We start from the raw sequence: 21578 nt of genomic DNA, 5'->3' as shown, positions 1-21578 counted from the left end.
GTGCCTATGTCATCTGAGAAGCGGCTCATCTTTACTCCATCATTCATTTAGATAGGGTCGGCGCTAAGGGTTCAGGAGCCTTGATGGTACAGTACCTAAAGTGCTTGACTGCAAATCAGAAGTCGCTGGTGCAAACCCACTAGACTCTCTAAAGGAGAAAGATGTGGCAGTCTGCTTCTGTAAAGATTTACGGCTTTGAAAATCCTGTAGGGCAGCCCTACTCTGTCCTGTAAGTGGCTACGAGTCAGAAATGACTCGGTGTCCGTGGGCTTGGTTTGGTTCACCGGGAGTCCGCCTGTAAGAAGACATGGTCTCTGTCCAGACAGGTAACTCGAGCCCAGACCCTTTCATACAGTTCCTCATGTGTGGTGACCCCCCAACCATAACATTATTTCCATTGCTACTTCATCACTATCATTTTGCTACTGTAATCAATTAGGCGACCCCTGTGAAAGGGTCGTTTGACCCCCAAAGGGGTCGCAACCCACAGGTTGTCTAGGGTTGATGGGAGTCAGTCAAGACTGTAAATGGGGCGGGGCAGGGGCACCAGGCTGGGGGGAAGGCCCGGGTGCGGCAGTGAACAGGCTGGAATCGAGAGGCACGAGGTTGGCCTGACTCTGCGCTTACTTAGCTCAGGCAGTCACAGCCTGAGCTCCTCAGGTTCAGCCTCATCATCAAAGACGCTTCCCCGCCCGCTCCATCTTCCACCAAGAGTGGCCGTGGCCTTCTGTGAAAACTGAACTATGCAGCAATTATTTTTGAGCAAAGAGCATTCTTGAAAGTAATTTCAGGAGGTGCATGGGCTCTGGTGAAGTACAGCAAATAAAGTCAAGAACAAAAAGCCCTGGACGTCCAAGAAGCTTGGGTGGGAGGAAGCGGTTGCCATAGAAACATCTCCTCATGTGTTCCCCCCTCCCCCCGTCTGCCCCCTTCCTTTGCAGGAGCCATGCCCTCTGAACAGGGACGCCCTCCTTCCGTTCCCACCATCGTTCCCGGCTCGGTCTCAGCCTTCCACTGCTGGGGACAGTCACAGCCTGACCCTCCTCACTGCACGTGAACCTGAGCAGGGATTAAGACACACAGCTTTTCTTCCTCCTGTGGCTTCCATCCTGCTGATGAGCCAGCGTCAGCAGTTATGTCTTTTTGTTTCACTTTTGGTTCTCGGGGACAAAGACATGTAAACAAAGATCACCTGCCTCAACATTGTGTCCAGTGTCCCCCCTCCCCCCGCCAAACCCTTTTTTCCAGGAATGCCCGGCAAGTCTGAATCAGACAGTGATGATCCCTATCCAAGTGCATGCGTGAGCCCAAAGAGACCCTATGGCAGTCCGTCTGGTTCTGGTGGATCCTGTCATATGGAACCCTGGTGGTGCTGTCTGCTGAAGCAGGGAATTGGGAACCGCAAGGTCAGTGGTTCAAACCTGCCAACTGCTGCCAACTTCTTATCCCGAGAAGGATGAGGTGATCTACAGCTGTTAAATTGTACCTCAGATATATCCCCCGTATGGGGTTTGGCGTCTCATCATACAGACTTTGATCTGCATGGACGTTGATAGGAGTGAAGTTTCACATTTCCTCACACACACACTGGCTGTGCCCATTGCCCTCTCGGCTCATTTTTCTACAGAGGGTCCCCGAGGGCTCTGGATTTTGATACTCCTTTCTAGCTTGTCTGCCAGGCACCTTTGCTACCTCCAGACTTAACAAGCTGCCTCAAATCCTTTTGCATGGGAATTGAGGTTCAAGTGAGATGTTTGCTAACTCAAAAACCAGTCAACAAAACAGTGAAAGGTTCACTTAATACCCAAGGCTGGTCAGGGATTAGAATACAGCAGGGCTTCACACTAGTGCTTCCTGGTTCAGTCTCGGCTGAGGAAGTGAGCCGAGAAAGGACCTGGATTGGTTAAGATGTCCTTGCACCGGGCACTCGCTGGCCGGAACGGGGGTGGGGGGACTATAGGCAGATGTCTGGCGACGGCCTTCAATCCCCTCTTGGAAACAAAAGCAACCTGACTGGGTGTTGCATAGCAACCAAATCTCTTCTTAGGCCAGAAACCGTGGTGCCCTGCTCAGACACGACGGCCAGGCAGGCTCCCCACAGTCGGGTTCATGGAGCCTGTTCTAAACCTCCCACTCCAGGGCTTTGCCGAATCATCATTCCTATGCTGGCTACCATTCAGCTGTGCCTATATTTTTAAAAACGTGGCTGCGACCGCAATGGTTCGCACCCCTGAAATAAACAGTGATTACTAATTCTGTGTTAACAAACCTCCAACTGAGATGGTACAGGGATTTATCAAAAAGATAATTGAGTTTTGAGAGACTAACGGCACCGGGTAACCTACTGCACGAGAACCCTTTCAAGGGTTGAAAAGCAGAGACGTGGCTCGGAGGCCTCGGCTGCACCTGCTCCAAGCCATGAAGTGTCGATCGAGGTCTCCAGGGCACGTGACAGTTGGGCACTGACCACGGAAGACAGAAGAGGAACCGATGCGTGTGAACGACTGTGCTGGCAAAGTGCCACGCACGGCCAACAGAACGAGCACATCTCTCTCTCTCTCGGAAGACGTACAGACAAATGCTCCTTCGAGGCCCAAGTGGTGAGAGGCGGTCTGCAGTACTTTGGCCAGGTGGTCAGGAGAGGCCAGTCCCTGAAGAAGAATCTCATTCCCGGTCAGGTAGAGAGGCAAGAGAGGGGAAGGCCCTCGACAAGATGAGCTGACGCAGTGGCTGCAGCAATGGGCTCAAACGTAAGTCCAGTCGTGAGGATGGCGCAGGGCCGGGCGGTGTCTCGTGGTACATGAGGTCGCCATGTGTGGGAACACACGTGTGATGGCACCGACCACCACCACCAACGTAATCGAGTGATGTTGAAAAAATTAAAATCCCTTGAAGGTCAGGAAAGCAGAAAGCGGACCCAAATTTCGTGTTGCTTTCTATCCTGGACTGATTTAGGAAGAAGGCAATATCACCCCCAACCTATGGGAAATCCAGGAAGAAAAACGATCCGAACTGTGCAGAGGAAGGCTGGTTCATGCTGTCCACAGCAGAACGCAACACGAAGGCGGGGCAGCCTCCTGAGAACGGACTGACCCTGCCCGGCTCCATCCTCCTCCCGTGCACAGTGAGCTCTTGCTGACAGGAGCTGCCATTCTCCCCCTGGCCGCCACGTGGACGTGCAGACCCGGCTGATTCTGCAGCGTGTGGGCCATGTGTCCCCGAGACTGAAGGGTACTCACATTAAACTCGGCCGGTGCCACTGCGTGGTCCTGTTGTTGTGGTTGACGTAGTAAGTCCGGCCTAAATTGTCCACTTTCTCTTCCCACCCGGGGGGCAGCGGGGGCGGAGGCAGCTCCTCCTGGTGCTGGGCGGCCGGGTCGCTGGAGTCAACCACCTCCCAGCCATGCTGTGGAAAGAGTGAGGGGCGATTACAAGACAGGTGCTTGGGGTGGCTGCCAGCACACAGCTACAGTGAGTTCTGAGTCTCCCCCTCTTGCTCCTTGACACTCGGGCCCACAGGAGGTCTTCATTTGTACCCTTCACACGCAAGCTAAAATCACGTCTGATTCTCAACAGCACCCTGAGCCACCACGGCCTACTGGCTGTGCTGCCTCTTCTGGGGTGACCATAGCCCGGGGGTGGGGTGGGGGCTGTGGATGGGGGGCACACATGGCTTTGGATTGGGAGCCACGGAGTCTGCTGACTCACTTCAAACTTCACATTAGCTATGGAGTTGTGGTTGCATGTGGGGTTGCTCCCTGGAAGGCCAGCGGTTTGAACCCACCAGCAGCTCCGCCGGAGAAAGACGAGGCTCTCTGCTCGCGTCAAGAATTCTGGTCTTGGAAATGCACGGGGGCAGTTCTACCCTGTCCTATTAGGTCACTCAGCGCCAGCGTCGTTGACACGACGGCAGCGAGTTGGTCTTGGGGTTCGTTTTGACTGTGGAGGGGCCCCGGTGGCACGGTGGTTAGAATGCTCACACGCAAGCGGGGAGGCTGGTGGCACACGCTCACGGGCTGAGCCCGGTAGAGGGATGGGGCGAGTCTGCTTCTCTAGAGCTTTCAGCCTCGCAAGCCCGATGGGGAGGGCTCCAGTCTGTCCCGAGGGGTGACTGTGAGACAGGAAGGCGTTTGCTGGAACTGACTCTGATTGTACAGGGAAGCACGAACATGGCTTCGATCAGAGCTGCCACCTTTACCTCTTCCAGAGCCTGAGTGCACGCTCGGGAGACGAGTTGACCTGCCCGTGTGTGTTCTAGCACAATCACAGACACTGAAGTGACCAGGGAGGCCCCAGGCGCTGTCACCGAGGCTGGCCTCAGCAGGAGGCAAGGGGCCCACTGCATGTAAGGACGGGCCGGGCCAGGCTGGGGGGAAGCTATGCCCGGAGCCTCTCCATTCTCTTCTTGGGCCTCCACAGTTGCTGTGCAGCTACATGGATGGGCTTCATGGGACCAGGGCTGCAGCGAGGACATGGTTTTTTGAAACGCATATTTTAGGCATTAAGTCTTCCTTTCTCAATACCCTTTGGTAAAGTCGCCGGAAAACCGAATAATTCACTGGCCGCTGCAGTTGGTGGGTTAGGCAGGTGTGAGAAATGGCTTGGATGGGAGATAAAAATCTGCCGGCCAGCTTATGGAATGTGAGCCTGCTGCCCACGTCAGCCCTCTTCAAGTCTGGGGTTGGGATCAAAGTTCTCAAGTGAGACACTGCCTGGAAATGGGACTTCTCAGTCGGGGGCCAGGGTGGGGGTGGGACGGGCGGCAGTAACGTGCCTAGGATCCGTTATCCACTGTCACGTAGGCGTGACAGCTGCAGGCAGATGTGGGACCACGTCAGCGAGGGGCCCCACTGGCGGGTGTTTCAGAGCCGTGTGAGAATCTAACAAAACAGCCGTGCACGGGCTGTGCTGGGTGGGCACACAGGGACCCCTGCATTGGGAGGCGACGAGCAGGTGAAAAGTGACAGGCCTTTGCACAGCTACCTGTGAAGGGCATGCGTGTGCCCAGACGTGTATGTGTGCCTGTGGTGGTGTGGTGGTGGTTGGGGTAGGGGAGGCTTGGGAAAGGTTTTCAAGGCTCTACTATCCGCTTTGAGGCCATTCCAAGGGCACAGAGGAATTCACAAAGAGCAGGTGGTGGATTAGGTGCCAATAAAAATGTAAAAAATAAAAAAAAGAAGAAGAGGAGGCTCACAGCAGCACGAGGATTCAGTGTGTGAGGGAAGCTCACGGGGGTTGGGGGTGGGGGGTGGGGGTCCAGAGGTGGCAGCTGCTGTGGACGGCAGAGTGGCCTCTAATCATTGGGCCAACTGAGTGCTTATCTTTCTATTTTTGTAAACGAGACCTAAGAGATGGGTCGATTTGCAAAGACACACACGGGCACTGGTTAGGCTTCTCTGCATTTAAACTCCGTGAACAATCCCCTTAAGTTGTAATGACTGGTGTCTCCAGGGAGCTGCTGAGGGTGGCTGCGGGTGGGCACCCCGAGTGGGCTGGCGGCTTACCTCCATGTCGTCCCTCTGCCCACTGCCCTCCTCGTCCTGGCCTCCGTTTTTCGGCAGGTAGGCCATTTTCAACCGCAGAAATCCCTTCACCCGAGACTTGTGGCTGCGTGAAAAAAGAGAAAGGGTTATCATGGGGCCGTCATGGCTGTATCTTCCCTCTTTTTTAAAAAACTCATTTGATTGGGGGCTTAGACAACTCTTATCAGAATCCATACATCAATTGAATCAGGCGTGTTTGTACATATGTCACCCTCATTCTTTTCTGGACATTTACTTTCTATTGCACCCTTGGTATCAGTTTTTATCCACCACCCCCCCCCAACATAGTCCCCTGATGGATTGTACATTGTTATTACTTTCATCTCTCACACCGGCCGTTGTGTATCTTCCCTCTTTGGGGTGATGGTGAAGGGACATCTATCGGTGGTGGTGGCTGAGACCATCCTCGGCGAAACACACAGGACATTCAAAAATTTCTATGCGTGCCGCCCAGTGATATGGATTCTATCCTTCAAGGTATGCAGCGGACCCTCACCCCCTCCACTGTGGTGCCGCCCCGCTGAACACACACCCACTGCCCCTAGGCTCCTGTCTCAGCCATCCAGCTGCTGCCCTCAATTTGACCTTGTATAGCTCGTGCTTACAAAGGGTCGGACGGCACTTCTGTGTGTGCGAGAAGCAGTAGAATAGGAAGTTGAAATCTCCCTTGGAGAAAATGATAAAAAACAAACAAACAAAAACCTGACGTGTACAGAGACACACACACACACACACACACACACACACACACACACACACGGCTTACCTTCTTGGTCTGAGGAGAAAATCCTTAAATGTATAGGGTCTCTCCATGGTTGGATCTTCTGTCTACGGGGACAAGACGTAAATTAAGTTGCAAAATTCTGTAGAGTTCCGTGTTTTAGATCTATGTGCCCAATGGAGTTATCCAGGATGCAATCTCGTATTTGAGAACATGGTAGTTCATGGCCAAGAGTGTTTGTGGCTGCCAGCCCACGCTGGCCGGCTAGTTGAACATCCCACCAACCACGGAGCTCTGTCCACTTGGGGTCCACTAGATGGCACTCTCAACACCAGTTTCTGTTTCAACGCCAGTTGGGTGCCTGGCGCCAACCCCAGCCAGGGACAAATGACAGAATTACAGCCCTTCTCGCCAGCTGTCATTTCTAACCGCAGGGTGCAGGCCTCCACCCCACGGAGGCCACCGACTTGTGATCCCCAGGGATACTGGGGACCTGCTATCCCTGTGGCTCAAGCTGCCTACAAATAGTTAACAGGAAACATTTCAAGAACTCATCTTTCAAGGCAATTTTTATTTATTTTTAACATCTCCGTCAGGGAGACTGTCCCCGGTGGCAGCACCATACAGCCCCCCGCCCCCCTGCCAGTGCCTCATTCATGATGGAGGAGTGCACGCAACCTGTGGTTTTCTTCACGCTGGCGGGACCCGGTCTTTGTCTGACTGTGTGAAGCTGGTCAAGCCAGGCAGCCAATTGGAAACCTGGTGTTGTCCGGCGCCGTTGAGCCGGTTCCAACTCACAGCGACCCTGTGCTCCACAGAAGGAATGCTGCCCGGTCCTGGGCCAAGCTCACAATCGGCCTCACGTTTGAGTCCACAGGTACAGCCACTGCCTCAGCCCACCTTGTGGTGGCTCTTCCTCTTTCTCCCTTTCGGTCATGGTTGATCATGGTTATGTGCAAAATACTTCCAATACCTACACCCTTCCATTAAAGTTTTTAACTATGTACATCTGCGCCAAGACAGACAGACTGTAGCACGTTGGCATGTCTGTAGATCGCGTGTATGCTCACGTTTGTATTTGAAGTTAACCTGTTGGTGCCATTTCCTGCTTTAAAATCCCCCTGGCTTCCTCTGGCTCCCAGGGTGGAATGCAGGCTCTCTTTCAGAGCCTACCAGATAGATCAACCAGGATCTGGTCTGACTGCCTCCAACCTCACTGGGAACCCTCTCTCCGCTGGCTCCTGACACGCTAGCCATCCTGGGCTTTATCCATCCTACCCCCGAGGGCACTTTGTATTATGCCTTAGGCCCAATGCACCAGCTGTCCCCTCTACCGGGTGGGTAAGGAGGCCTGGTAGCATCATGGTTAAGCACTTGGCACCGTGAGGTCGGTGGTACGAACCCCCCAGCAGCTCGTAGGAGCAAAGGCTTGTTGATCGGCACCTGTCAAGGTAATAGCGGAGGAAGCACTACGGTCCCTAGGAGTCTGATTCACGGACATACCAGCAGCAACAAACTATACTGATCAACTGAGTTACATTCAAGGCCAAACAATACCTGCAGCCTGGACGTGACTCTAGGAAAATAGAAATCCTACACCCATTCACGGCTGCAGCAAATACCCCTTGACGAAGCTCAGCCACATGAACAGAGGACACTAGAGAAACCAGTGCTGCTTCTCCCAGACCCCTCTGTATCAGTGCAGCCCCTTCTTGCTGTCACAAGTGTGTGTGTGTTTGTGTGTAGGGGGGGAGGGGGACTGTTTGTCTCTCAGTAGTATAAATTAAACTGGGAGTATAATAGTTACAGCTACATCTTGGTGCCTCAACTCAAAAGAAAAACAAGTATTGTATACAGGGCCCACAGAGTGTTACTGATTGGGCTGCTAACTGCAAGGTCAGCAGTTTGAACCCACCAGCTGTTCCTTGGGTGGAAGATGAGGCTGTTCGCCCTGGGAAAGACTGAGAGACTTGGAAACCCTAAATCAGTGGTTCTCAACCTTCCTAATGCCGTGACCTTTCAATACAGTTCCTCATGTGGTGGTGACCCCAACCACAAAATTATCTTCGTTGCTACTTCCTAACTGTCATTTTGCTACTGTTATGAATCATCATGTAATTATCTGACAGGCAGGATGTATTTTCATTGTTACAAATTGAACATCATTAAAGCCTACTGATTAATCACAAAACAATATGTTATTATACATTGTGAAATATTTATTTCTAATGACAAATGAATTTTGTCTTGAAGCATGGAGTAGCAGGGGTAACAGTCTCCAGGCCGGGTACTCATCTATGGGTGTATCTGCATGTGGGCAGACCCGCCTGCAGATGGATAGAGGAGTGGTGTCTCGGTTCCTAAGACCATTGGACATATGTGTTTTTTGATGGTCTTAGGCAACCCCTGTGGAAAGGGTCGTTTGGCCCCCCAAAGGGGTCACAACCAGCAGGTTGAGAAATGCTGCTCTAAATAGACAGCCGTTCTATTGTCCTCTCGGGTCGGCAGTGGGTTGGTCATAGGATAGTATGTGTGCCTCCACTTGTCTCTAGCGTCTCACCTGGCTGTGCTCTCCTAAGTAACCTGGCTGCCATCACCGTTGTAGGTAACACTGCTTGGTGGGCTACGTGGGATGGCAGAGATGGAGGGAACTTTCTCTGCAGGGGTGGGAACCGTCCAGCACTCAAGCCAGGTAAGGCCCACGGAATCATCAACACCTCACCACAGAGAAGCAGTTCTAACCCTCACCTTTGGGGTGAGTTCATGAAGGATTTGACCAGGATGGCCTGCAAACGCTGCTAGAAATCCCCCGGTGGCCCTTGGCAGGAAACACACGTTCCCTTCCCCTCTCAACAGGAACCAGCTCGTTACACAGGTGGGGAAACCAGCGCCCAGGAAGGAACATGACCTGGAAGAAGGTGACCCAGCACCAGGCACCTCCTCCACCCCCGCCAGCAGAGCTCCAGCACAGAGCAGGTTGGCTCCAGAAGGTGTGAGACTGAAAATCTCTATGGATGGATGCACATGGCCACAGCTGGTGGGTTTGAAGTCCCCTCCTGGTGCTTATTAGTGGCCCAACGCTCCCCCCACTGCACCACTGGCTCCTGACCTCCCAGACAACGTGGCCAACAATCCCGTGCACCCTCCATCCCACCCGCTGACCCCTCCGATGACGTGGAAGGATGTAGGTTCTCGCTTTCCTACTACTTGACATTCTCTAACTTGCCTAAGGGGTCAGGTTCACACAGATTGGTGGAGAAAGAGGAAAGACAGGGGGGCCTGTGGAATGGAGGCCCCTACTCCTCCAAATTCCTGGAGTCCCATTTCCTGTCTGTTTTTCCCTCCCCTACGGGAAAAAACAACTGGGAGGGATGCATCTGAGGGGCAAGAGCCGAGGCGAATCAGCACTGTCAAAGGCCCTCCCCTCTGAGAACTCCCAGACTGCAGCCGAGAGAGCAGGACTCCGTTCTCTCTCATGGCCGGCTGTGCCTCTCTACTGCTGCTGTGATCAGTGCAGGGCCGGCCGGGGCCTTCCTCACCCCTGTCCTCTGTAACTGGGGTAGTGATGTCCTCAGGACCAGAATGCAGGCCGACTTCAAACGTGCTCCTGCCCCCACCTCTCCGTTCCAAGTTGCCACTCTTTCCTCTGGCTCCCTGGTCCCCTTACAACTTGGAACCTCAGCGTGATGGCCCCCAAGGCCCAGCAGGGCCAGGAATGGATCCAAGTGCCCAGGATCTGGCAGTGGGCTGAGGAGGGGCCAGAGTCACAAAGGCTGAGTGCCTCTCGCCACGGGATCCAGGCCCAGGGGAGGCCCCCAAGAGGTGGGGATGCTCGGACCTCTCACTTCTTTCTGGCCGGGGGATTTAGAGCTGCCAATGAGGGACAGCTTAGGACAGCCATCCTAGGAATGTAAAATCGAGGGTTTACACTGTACCAGCAGGCCTCTGGAATTCCAGCCAACGAAACCAAACCAAACCCACCACAGTAGCCTTGCCTCTGACTCACATTTGATGCTACAGGGCAGAGCAGAGCTGCCTCTAGGGTTTCCAAGGCTGTAAAATCTTTACAGAAGCAGACTGCCTCGGCTTTCCCTCGTGGAGCAGCTGGTGAGTTTGAACTGCTGGTCTCTCTGGGAGCGGAGTGCTCTACCCACTGCATGCACGTTAACACCAGCCTTCCTGATAATATCAGTGAGGGATGGCTATCGAGCAACATCAGTGAAGGTCTACAGTATTCTCTCTCCATCTCTGTCTCTCTGTCTCTCTCTCTCACACACACACACCCCTACGTCACAAAATAGGGTATTTCCATTAAGAATAATTCCATAGGACACTCCTCTAGATCCGAGGCCTTGAATCCACACTATCAAGTCTGGTTATTCTCCATGTCTCTATTCTGGGAAATAGGAGAATAAGTAAAAAAGTCAGGCCTGGAATTCATAATTGCTGTACCTCCACAGAGACCCGATTATGGAGATGTGTTTTCTGGAAAAAACAGTAATTTGGTTGCTTCTAGAGAAGGAAACTCCAGGAAACCCGAGGTTCAAAGGGGCTGAGTGTGCTACTGGAAGGAGGGACAGGCAGACCCTGGCAGTGGTTTAGAAACGAGCTTCCCTGTGCTGATCTCGGTAGGCCATGATCAGGTGAGATTCGCACAGCACACGCACACAAACACACAGGGGGGTGGGGTGGGGGAGGGGCTCCAAAAGCTGGCGAGAAACAGAATGAAAAGCTAACAGAAGTGCTCCACCAGTTTTTTGAGGCCCCTTTGCACATGGCCCCCACCTATCCATTACCAGCGAGTCAATTCCAACTCACAGCAAACACACACACACACACACACACCCCAAACAAACAAACAAGGCATCTTAAGAAAACAAGATAAAGTGACGGCCCTGGCTCACAATGTCCTTTAATCCAAAAGCACATCTACAAGGTCAAGGTGGAGGCAGAGGCAATCTCTGCTTATCTCAAGTAACTATTCCTGGTACCCCACACAGGCAGGGGAAGCAGCAGCAATTTTGGGGGTGGGGGGGAGGTGCCCCCATCAAATGGAAAGTCAACCAGGTCGAGGCTACTGGGTCTGGGAAGGCATCCCCCTGAGAGGCCAGCCCACACCTGGGGCAAGAAGATGAGTAAAGGGCGCTGGCCTGGTCCTCACAGCCACTTGCACGTGTGGCTAATAACTAGTAACATTTTGATGAACCGACATTGGGTCCCAAAGGCCTTTCCCTTAGTGGGAGAGTCACATGCCATGAGCTCCACTGTCACACGCAGCTGTCCGACTGGACAGTGTTATGCTCCGTGAGGGAGGGACACTTGGTTGGCTGTGTCATTTCCCCACAGGGACAACTCCCCCGCCCCCCAAGAGCACCTCAAATCCTGGGTCCCTAGGCCTTGCCCAGTCAGAAGCAGCTGGCTGGGCTCTCCCACCAGCATGGCCGCTGATGGGGCTCCCTCGCCCCTCTCTGGCTGCCTTTGCAGTCTGCTCTAGGAGGCTCCTCAGTTTTTGCCCCAGCAGTCCCTGTAAGGAAATCTCCGGGCATATGCAAAACCGGGAGGGCCTCCCCTGGGCCTCGCTGGCTCCGCTCCTGTCAAGCCCTGGGCCCTCACTCGGCATTCACGCCCCGTTCTCTCTCATCTGCTGGTTTCTATTCCAGCCCTGAGCCCTGGCGCCACTCAATTATGAAAGCTTAGCCTTGTCTCTGTCCAAAGTCCATGGCTGAATGATTCCCTCGGCCTCTGGGTCTCAGAACAGGAACTGTCTGTGACTGGCTGGGAGCCCTGCTCAGCCTTCCCAAAGCATCTCCATCAGGCCTGCCCAGTCTCTCCAACAACAGGCCTGCTGGCACAAGTGCCTCTTGAGGGGGTAGGAATCAGTCTTTGGCCTTGGCTCTCACTGCCCATTGGGTCAATTCCTACTCACAGCGACTGTATAATGGCAGGATAGAACTGACCGTGGGTTTCTGAGACTGTAACTCTTTATGGAAGAAGACAGGCCCATCTTTTACCCACGGAACTGCTGGGGATTCCAAACTACTGACCTAACAGTTAGCAGCCCAAGATGTGGTTTTTAGGTTGGAGAAATAGGGGATTGGGGGCGGAGAGCCTATTAAAGAACAGGCCAATCAACCATTTCTGAAAATGTACAGGATGATGGGGACTTATGGAGGTCCCAGTCCCAACTGAAGGGTAAGCACAGACGGACGGACTTCTGTGGACTTAACGGAACATCTTTCTTTGGGAATGTTGAGTCCTTCCCATGCGAAGTTCAAAGCATCACCAGGCTTCTTTCTCGTGGCTTAGGGGGTGGGACGCAGGTAAGAAGTGCCGCGCAGCCCCCTCCTCCCCAAAAAGGCACCATGGAGCCTCAGGCTTTTATACAGAAACAAACAACAAAATATTTTAATATCCTTTTAGCTTCAAATCTTTTGGAAGACAACACGCTTGACACCTTCCGTGCTTAAACAGCTCCCTGAGGAAATGGGAGGAAATTGCTCCCCCTCAAATCCCTTCACAACATCTCTTCAGCGCTTCCCTGCTAAGAGACAGTCCTCCTTGGCATTGAACACAGGAAGAGAGCCCACGTTTCCAGGCAGAACTAGAGGCACACGGTGACCTATGTCATCCTGGTGCCTGACCTCAGTGGGCCACTTGCTCAACATGGGGCACTGGGGGAAAAAAATCCACCCCAGAATGCTCCTGGCAAGGGAGACACATTTGACGTATCTACGTGCTTAGCAGCTCTGTGATCCATGCCACTTTGTGCAGCCTGGGAGGAAGAGCTAGAACAGTCCAGAAAACTGGAGCTGCAATACAAGATGATCTCCCCCCCAACCCCAACTGGTGCTGTCCACACCTTCTATCTAAAATACCCCTGGGGCACGCAGCAGTAGGCACCCAGAACTTCAGAGACAGTCAACAATCCCTCCCGTTCTGCACCTCGTCCTAGCCGAGAGCAGTGGTGTTAAGCCCAAGCCCACACAGGCTAACTGAGGGCATTTTCGGGAGCCCGGGGGTGGTAGTGGGGGTGGGGGTGGGGCGCTGCCTCCAGCTGACAGCTTCCATTGAGCAGGGGAGCACCCTTTGTCTCTGCCCCAGCCCCAGCTCTGGCTTGCGTCTATAGCCAGCTCCCGGGAGAGCAGCATGTGCGCGTCTAGACAGCGGGAACAAATGTCTGAAGAGCCCCAGAGGATGGATTTAGAAGCAGAGACATGACAGTGACGAGACAAAGGGCTCCGCTAGACGGAGAGGCTGCCACAAAGGTAGGCAGAAAGAGGAGCGGGGGATGGGTGCGCTGACAGAAAGGCAGAGAGGATTCAGGCACAGCGGCCTCGGTTTCTCACCACTCAGCTAGCCCTTGCACCCCACCGAAAGCTCAGAGAGCCTGTGATCCAATCACTCTCCGCCACTGCAGGTCAGAGAAAGGCCACTCTGAACAGCCACCCACAAACCGGTCCTTACCGGGAGATGGCTCAGGGGCACGTCCACTTGTCCCAGGAAGTCGTCTCTTGTCTGTTAAAGGAGAAAGCAAAGAGTTAATTTCCCCACCCGTTCACCTAGCATGGCATTGCTGAAACACGCTGCATGTTTCATTTGCGCAGGGAGGCAAAGGTCCACAGGTGAACCCTGGTCCTCGGTGGGGTGGAAGGCGGGAGGAGGCAGACTGCGGATGGTCAGCCGCTGAGATCAGTGAGCCTGAGAGCGCCCGAGCTGGGTGTCGGCTGTCTACTACCAAACAGAATGTTGGCGAATCATCCCTCGGAGCTGGGGACAGTGCCACCCGTCAGGGGAGGGATGCTCATCGTATGGGGGGCGGGAGGGATTGGAACCAGTCTAAAGAAATGTTAGGAGCATTTTAACAGATATGTATTGATGAACTGCCATAAACCCAAGAGCTCGCTGGGACTCCAGTGAAAGAGTACTCAGCCTGCCGCTACTGGTGTTCAGTGACATGAGTCCCTTCTGACTTGCAGCGACCCCGTGGGCCCACCACAGAACGAAAACACTGCCCGGTCCTGCGCCACGCTCACAATTACTCTCATGCTTGAGTCCACCTTTGCAGCCACCGTGGACTCAAGGGCCTTCCTCCTCTCCTCTGCCTCACGATGTTACCAAGCATGACGTCCTTCTGCAGGGACTGGTCTCTCCCGACAACGTGTCCAAAGTACAGGAGACCAAGTCTCGCCATCCTTTCTGGCTGTACCTCTTCTGAAGCAGATGTTTGCTCTTTGGGCCATCGTGGTGCTTTCAAAATCCTTCTCTAACCCCCTAATTCAAATGCATCCACTGTACTTGGTCTTCCTTATTCAACATACAACTTGCACATGCACATGAAGTGGTTGAAAATACAGGGGCTTGGGTCAGGAGCATCGTAGTCCTCACAGTAACATCCTTGATTTTCAACACTGTAAAGAGGTCTCATGCAGCAGATTTACCTAATGCCACGTGTTGTTTGATATCCTGACGGCTGCTTCCATGAGCACTGACTGTGGATCCAAGCAAGACAAGTCCTCGACGACGTCAACTTGTTATCACGTTACCCATTCGTCCAGGTGTGAGGCTCTCGGTCTTCTTGGCATTGCGGTGTCCTCCACACTGAAGGCTGCAGTCCTTGACCTCTATCGGCGAGAGCTTCAAGTCCTCCTCACTTCTCAACAAGCAAGGGTGTGTCATCTGCACATCGCAGGTTGTTAATAAGCGTTCCTCCTATCCTGTCGCACATTCTTCTTCATATATATCGTCCAGTTTCTCTCATCGTGTGCTTCAGCATACCGACTGAATAAGTATGGTGGGTGGATACAACCCCCATGCACACCTCATCTTGGTAGTTAATATTACATAAGAGAAAATTGCCTCCCCCCCCCCCCACTGTTCCAAACTTGTGCATGGCTTCAGAATTCTAAGTCAAGGATTAGCTACTAACGCCTGGATGCACTTGAAGAAAAAAAAGGCCGCCATGCTTACTAGGAGGTCATCCACAGCAAAGGAACCTCCATCAGATGAAGGGACATTAAAAAATGCAGATGGCGCAGGGTCAGGCCATGGATCATTTTGTGGGGTCACCCTATTTGAAAGTAGAAACTAACAACATGTTGGGACCACACAGCCGGTACCATTCTGGCTCAACTGGGATTCAAATGGAATGCAACTGAAGAAGCTCACACATGTTCCCTTTCAGACTCGCACCACAAAGATGCCATCGATGAGGTGCAGGAGTCTCTGGGAAGGACAGCACATGCCTGGTAGGCTGTGCGCACATCGCATCCTGCCTTAACATTGCCGGGCAGCCCCAGACTGTGGGATGGCCAGAGGGGCTGGAAAGTGGCTTCCAGATGAGTCTCAGAGGTGCTTGAAGACAAGCCAGAGAGAGTTCAGACGCCCGAGGCCCTGGCTTCCTATATTCACTCTTCACTGCTTTCCCCGAGAGCTGTTCTAATTTACAGGCACGACTTTGCGTGTCTGGGGTGTTGCGGGTTACTCACTGATGGTCTGCTGGGCACAGTAGTTGCCTGTTGTGCTGCTAACCTCAAGGTCAGCAGTCTGAAGCCACAAGCTGCTACATGGGAGAAAGATGAGGCTCTACTCCTATGGAGTTACAGTCTGGGGAAACTCGGAGTGGCAGTTCTACCCTGTCCTACAGGGTTGCTCTGGGTCAAAATCAACTCGATGGCAGTGGGTTTGACTTGACACACGTACCTCAAACACTCCTATTTTCTTCCATCTGAGCAGCAGCAGCAGCAGGTAAGTATGGACATGATTTAGTAACATCATTTGCACCAGAGCTAGGAATTTCCTTTCGGACAATTTTTTACTAAAAAGTTGATTAACCAGCAAGCCAGCTGTCTCCTCGAAAGGATGCATGGTGGAGAATGAAAAATTAAAGCCACACGGTTGGGCGGGCAGGAAAGTCAGGCTGGCTCCAACTCTTTGAAGGGGGACTTTCAAGTCTTTTATTTTCTCACCTACATCTGCTACCACCCAGCCTCCTGGGGCATCCTCACCTAGAACAGGGCAGGAGGGCAGTGCCCACAGATTCTGTACATCTGAACAATCGAAGCAGACAGCACTCAAGGAAACGCGGGCATCTTCACCACCCAGCTCACAAAACTGCTGCAGGCTCCGGTTCTCAGTCTGGCTGATTTAGTTCTAACTATAGAGCTAGAATATGCCACTCTTTTGACGAAGCTGAGCCTGGCCCGAGCCATGGTCCCATGTTCGTGGGACATCCAGATGGTGCATGTGGAACACAGAAGCAGTGATGCATTCAAGGGGTGGTTTCAGCAAAGAACAAACCACGGACTGTGGCCTTCCGAAGAAGGAACAAACCAGTCTCTGGGGAACGAAGGCTCCTTAGAAGCAGATGGCGAGACTTTGGTCCACTTACTGTGGACACCCTTTCAGGAAAGACCTAGAAATCTCTAGAAAAGGACATCAATTACTCGGTGAAGCAGGAGATCAGGAAAGGCCAGGGAGGTCTTGCACACTGTGGTAGTTACGTAATCTGGTGTCAATTCGAGGATTAAGAGTGAAGGGGTAGAGTCTAGCCTGTCAATCAGGATATAGCCAATGAGGCCTCTGTGTGGGCACGGCCTTCTCCTGAGCATTCTGGGAACTCCGGTATTTCCTCCTCAGAGGTGGGAGACACTCTCTCTCGGCTCACTCCCTGCGAGATCTTCCTTTGGAGAAGACACATGGAGGGAGGCTGACGGAGGCAGACCAGCCACATGGAGACCCCTGCCAGCACCGAGAGGCTTATAATGCCACTGCATCTACAAGACTTCCCACCCACTGGCCTGTGATGCATTCGGCATCACTGCATGTGTTTCGTGAGTCTGAAGAGGGCTTTACAGATTGGTATCGGACATAAGGGCTAATATCAAAGGTAAGGACTTGGCTGGGCTGGGATGTTTTCCCAATATTCAACTGCTCTTGTATATAAAGGTCTTTCACAGGAGTCTCCCTGTATTTGTTTCTCTAGTCTACCCGGACTAACATACACTCCACCAACCAATGATCGTGAAGATGATGCAAGACTGGGCCACCTTTTCTTCTCTCATACAGGAATGGGACCCAATCTGGTGGCAGCTCCCAACAGCCTGGAGCTTGTGCAAATGTCAGCAGCACCACTTGACGAATGTAATCAATGCCATTTAACTGTTTCCTGCAGACACTGCTGGACCGGCATGTGCGCTGCTTAGAATATTCATTCCCCAACAGCAGGTAAAACAGGTGGCATGGAGCTTGGTTGACTGGATGCTAAGGGGAAGTTCTGTGCCCTGCCCGTGTGTAGGGAGGCACGATGCCACCCGCCCACTCTGCCCTTCTTTCTCACCACCACCACTGCAGAGGAAAAGGATTTGAGGAGCAGACCCCCGGAGGATGGGCAGAGCACCTTCTCCAATGCTGTTTCCTCACCTGCTACCTGTGGAAGGTGGCTCAGAGAGCATGGACCTCAGGGCATTTTCACAAAGAGTCATGGAGCAGCTGTGAGCCCAAGTTGTTTTGCGAGAGAGCTGTCTGACCTCCCAACCAATAAAATGGGCTCATCTTTGCCCAACTCAACCAGGATCTGCCACAACAGCTAGTGGAGGCCACCCGTCCACCAGGCTCACTGTGCCAGCCCTGCTCCTGAAGGCCGCACCCAATTCCCACAGTTGCCCACTTCCGACCAGTGCACAAGGATGCTACCCAGCTTACAGATAGAGAGCCTGAGAATAGGGAGGTGGGCAGCCTGAGCAGGCTGGTCCCAGAGTCCGGGCTATTAGCGCACCTCAACCACCAGCAGAGCAGCAAGGCTGAGTCCCAACTCTGAGTTCTGCAGGGGATGCTGGCAGATGCACACGGGCGCCGGTCAGGGCACCGTTTTATGGGCTTTGGGGTTGTATTAGTCTAGGTACTTTAGAGAAACAAATCCACAGCAACCCATGTGTAAGAGAGTTTTATGCAAAGAAAGTGTGCATCACGAAAACATCCCAACCCAATGCTGCCCAAGCCCACAAGTCCAACATTAACCCATTCACCCAACACCAGTCCACAAAGTCCTCCACCTCTCTAAACAGAGGCAATGATGCCGACTGCAGGAGGAAAGCTGAGTCAGTGAACGAATAAGCATCTCAGCACTAGCAGGGGTCTCCACACGGCTGTTCCAGCACCCAGGGCTGCATCGGGATAGGTCCATGTGGCTTCTCCTTGGGGATGTCTTGCAGGAAGTCAAACTTGCAAGCTGAAGCAGGGAACTGCTAAGGCAGCTGCACCTTGGTGCGACAATCACAAAGCAAGAGACCCGAGCACTAGAAAGGCGAGGCTCACCACCCATTTATCCCTCTGCCTTTCAATTAGCCCCACATGTGATTATCGGCCAGGTTGGCACAATTAACTAACTCAGGGGTTAAAACGCACGTTAGGTACACCTGGTGGTTCCCACCACCTCCGGGTCCGCAGAGCACAAGTCAGTCAACTGCACTTTGAGTGGTTAAAAATCTGCTCCACCGTTTAAAAAGCCACATCTAAGATAGCCAACTGCCTAACTGTTACACGGACGAATTTTGCTTTGTTTCTACTTTTTGGTTTACGTCAAGGGATCAAAGTAAAAGTATTTCTAAGATAAAACAGGGGTCAAGGGCAAACATGGTCAAAATGGGCTGGTGCAATCGGCTGCTTCCCTGAGTTAGTGGAAAGGGCAAGGGGGGGGGGGCATGAGAGAGAGAGGTTCCCAAACATCCCACTGCTGCCCAAACTGCAGCCACGGCAACAGAGATCCTGCTAGAGACCTGGGCCTCCCGTGGTCTTTCTGCCGAGGGGAGAAGCAGGGTGGCTCCAGGGAGGGAGAACTTTCCCCCGCGCCCCATGGGTCCCTGAGAGACTATCAGCGACTGCCACAACATTCGTTCGTAGCCAGAGCACATTATCTTATACCAACTTTCCCAACACATGCAAATCAAGTAACTGCCACTCATTCCCCTTACCGAATCATTCCCAGCGAACATCAGGCTTTCCCCAGGAGGCTACAAACACCAAATTAATGCCAGCTCGCACAATGAATGCCGGCTGTTTTTAAGTTGGCAAATGTCCATTTAGCTGGCAATCGTTACCTGTTGGGCTGAAGAGATGCCTCTTGTAAGAGAATTACACTCACCTCAATGAGCCCTCCACCAGTCCCCCTCGGTGAGCACTGCCCTCACCATGGGAAGTGTCGCTGGGAAGCTCCTTGCCGGCACCCCGAAAGGAACCTCTACAATCTGGTGATTCTTACAGGGCCGTTTCGAGTCAGAAGGTAATGAATGCGCTCACCGAGCCCTGGAGGTGCAGTGATTAATGAAAAGCTTGGCTAGAAACCAAAAGGCTGGTGGTTCAAACCCACCAGCTGCCACATGGGCGACAGATGAGGCAGTCTGCTCCTGTAGAGATGCGCAGCCATGGAGACCCCGGGGATAGGGACGGAGCAGTGCCACCCTGCCCTCCCGAGTGGCTGTGTGTTGGAACTGGCATGACAGCAATGGGCGTGATAGATGCAGTGCAGAGCAGAACTGAAATGGGTCCTACAAGGTGGTGTGACGATCCATCTTCCCTTGCGGGGAACATGAAATGTGAAGGTCAGGGCTGCGTGTGGTAGCCCTCCCTGACGTGGAGCACATCTCTGACCATCTGAATTGCTCCCTTTGAAAAGGAGGGAGGGGACACATCACATCATTGGTGAGCAGTCTTCCGCGACCATCCGCAGGAGCTGGGGACTGTCAGTAGAGCGCCAGCGAAGCCCACACGACTGCCCTTGGGCCAGAGCTAGAGCTGCCCAGTGCTGAAGTGGACACCGAGCTTCTTCATTTATCTCACAACATAAATGAGACCCACTTCCTCAGAGAACGCACCCGTTCAAAACCCAGCACGGGCTTCCATTCTCTCGGTCAGAATGGTCCTTCCTGGAAGCCGTCTGACCCGTACATGCGCAGAGCCTTTCAAAGAGAGGCCGCGGTGCCATGGAGACTGGGCACATCAGAGGTGGAAGGGGGAGGGGCTGGAGGGAGAGAGGGGTAACAGACCCAGTTGGGGCACCCACAGGGAACGCTGGGGGCCGGGGTATGGGAGGTCAGAGTGCTTCAGGTGAAGCTTTGCTGCAGACAGAGCCCAGTGGTGACTGGACTGTCCTCCTAGGACCCCGTCTGCCGGCTCCGCAGTGGAGCATGGTGCCAGCTCTGTTGTCCCCGCAAGGAAGGAAGAAGCCCTCTTGGCTCTCCTTCCCTGTGCCATGCAGGGGGTCTCCAGCATGCAGCCAGCAGCACTTCCACGGTCCACCAGAAAACTCCAGAGCAGCGCTTCCCTGGCATCACTGGCCCCTGGAGGGCGAGGGACCGATTGACCCAGGGGTCTGCCAAAGCAGATCCAAACCACCAACCTCGCTGCCCTCAGGTCCATGCTGACTCGGGCGGCCTTGGGAGACCGGCAGAACTGCCCCTGTGGGTTTCCAAGAGGGCAACTCTTTTCGGGAGTGTCTGGTGATTTTGACTGCTGACCGTGAGGTTGGCAGCCCAACAAATCACTAACTACTATGCTACCAGGTCGCCAGCCACGCCCACTTTTTTCCTGGCTCATTACCTATAGCACACACGCTTTTCATTGCCGAGGGTGACGTTGAATAATGTTTTCCTGAAAAGGGGCTGTCAGCCAAATACACTTGGGAACCTCTGTGTTAAAGGCATGTGTGGCCTCCACGGATTCCACAGAGCACCTCGCCCATGGCTTCCTCCCGGGGTGTGTGTCACGTGGTAGTCCCCCCAAACTAGAGGAACTAGACTCCTCTACTGAGCACATACCCTCTTTACTGGGGGGCTCGCTTCCCACTCATCTGAGCACAAAGCCCCCAGACCCATGGGGCGTGGCAGGTTGCCACCTCCCCTGCTGCGTCGGACTCAGAAACAAGGGATGGAAAGCTACCATTCGCTCCAAGAGAGTAGGGTGTGCCCGGAGAGGCAGGCTCGATTCTCAGCAGCTAATTAAACTTCAGCAGCTAACTAGACTTCCGCATCAACTCGTCAGAGCAAGTGAATGTGCCCGGAGCTGACCCAGTAAAATCACTCCAGGGCGAGGCCTGCCGCGTGTGTTGTGTACCCGCGAAGACCACCTCTTTCAAGAGGCACTTAAAATGAGGGGCAGGAGGAGGGAGAAGCAGAAGGTGCAGACGGAGTAGAGAACCACTGTGCTGGCTGAGGCTAACGAGGTTGGAGGACAGGAGATTGGCTCCAATCCAGTCTAAAGCCACAGCTAGAACCAGGGGGCACACTGGACCCTGAGAGGCCACCGGGATTTTGGCTGCCTCA

General features: G+C 53.4%; 1 protein-coding gene across 10 annotated transcripts in view; it reads right to left on the bottom strand.

Moving 5' to 3' along the window:
- NEDD4L (NEDD4 like E3 ubiquitin protein ligase) overlaps positions 1 to 21578 on the bottom strand; it is a 208066-nt gene that overhangs the window by 52691 nt on the left and 133797 nt on the right. For all 10 annotated transcript variants that reach the window (XR_006680652.1, XM_004703012.2, XM_004703013.2 and 7 more), the window contains 4 exons: positions 13729 to 13779; positions 6310 to 6371; positions 5505 to 5607; positions 3240 to 3406 (listed from right to left, as the gene is read on the bottom strand). Coding sequence is in view for 9 of the 10 variants with exons in the window: in XM_045296133.1 (XP_045152068.1) it covers positions 3240 to 3406; positions 5505 to 5607; positions 6310 to 6371; positions 13729 to 13779 (383 nt within the window). In the remaining variant the exon portion in view is untranslated. The remainder of the gene's footprint in view (positions 1 to 3239; positions 3407 to 5504; positions 5608 to 6309; positions 6372 to 13728; positions 13780 to 21578) is intronic.

The sequence above is a fragment of the Echinops telfairi genome, unplaced genomic scaffold, assembly GCF_000313985.2.
Source record: "Echinops telfairi isolate 266 unplaced genomic scaffold, ASM31398v2 ScPeMD7_7400;HRSCAF=8409, whole genome shotgun sequence".
Lineage (NCBI taxonomy): Eukaryota > Metazoa > Chordata > Mammalia > Afrosoricida > Tenrecidae > Echinops > Echinops telfairi.
Note: the sequence above shows the minus strand (reverse complement) of the source record. Positions and strands in the feature narration are given on the sequence as shown.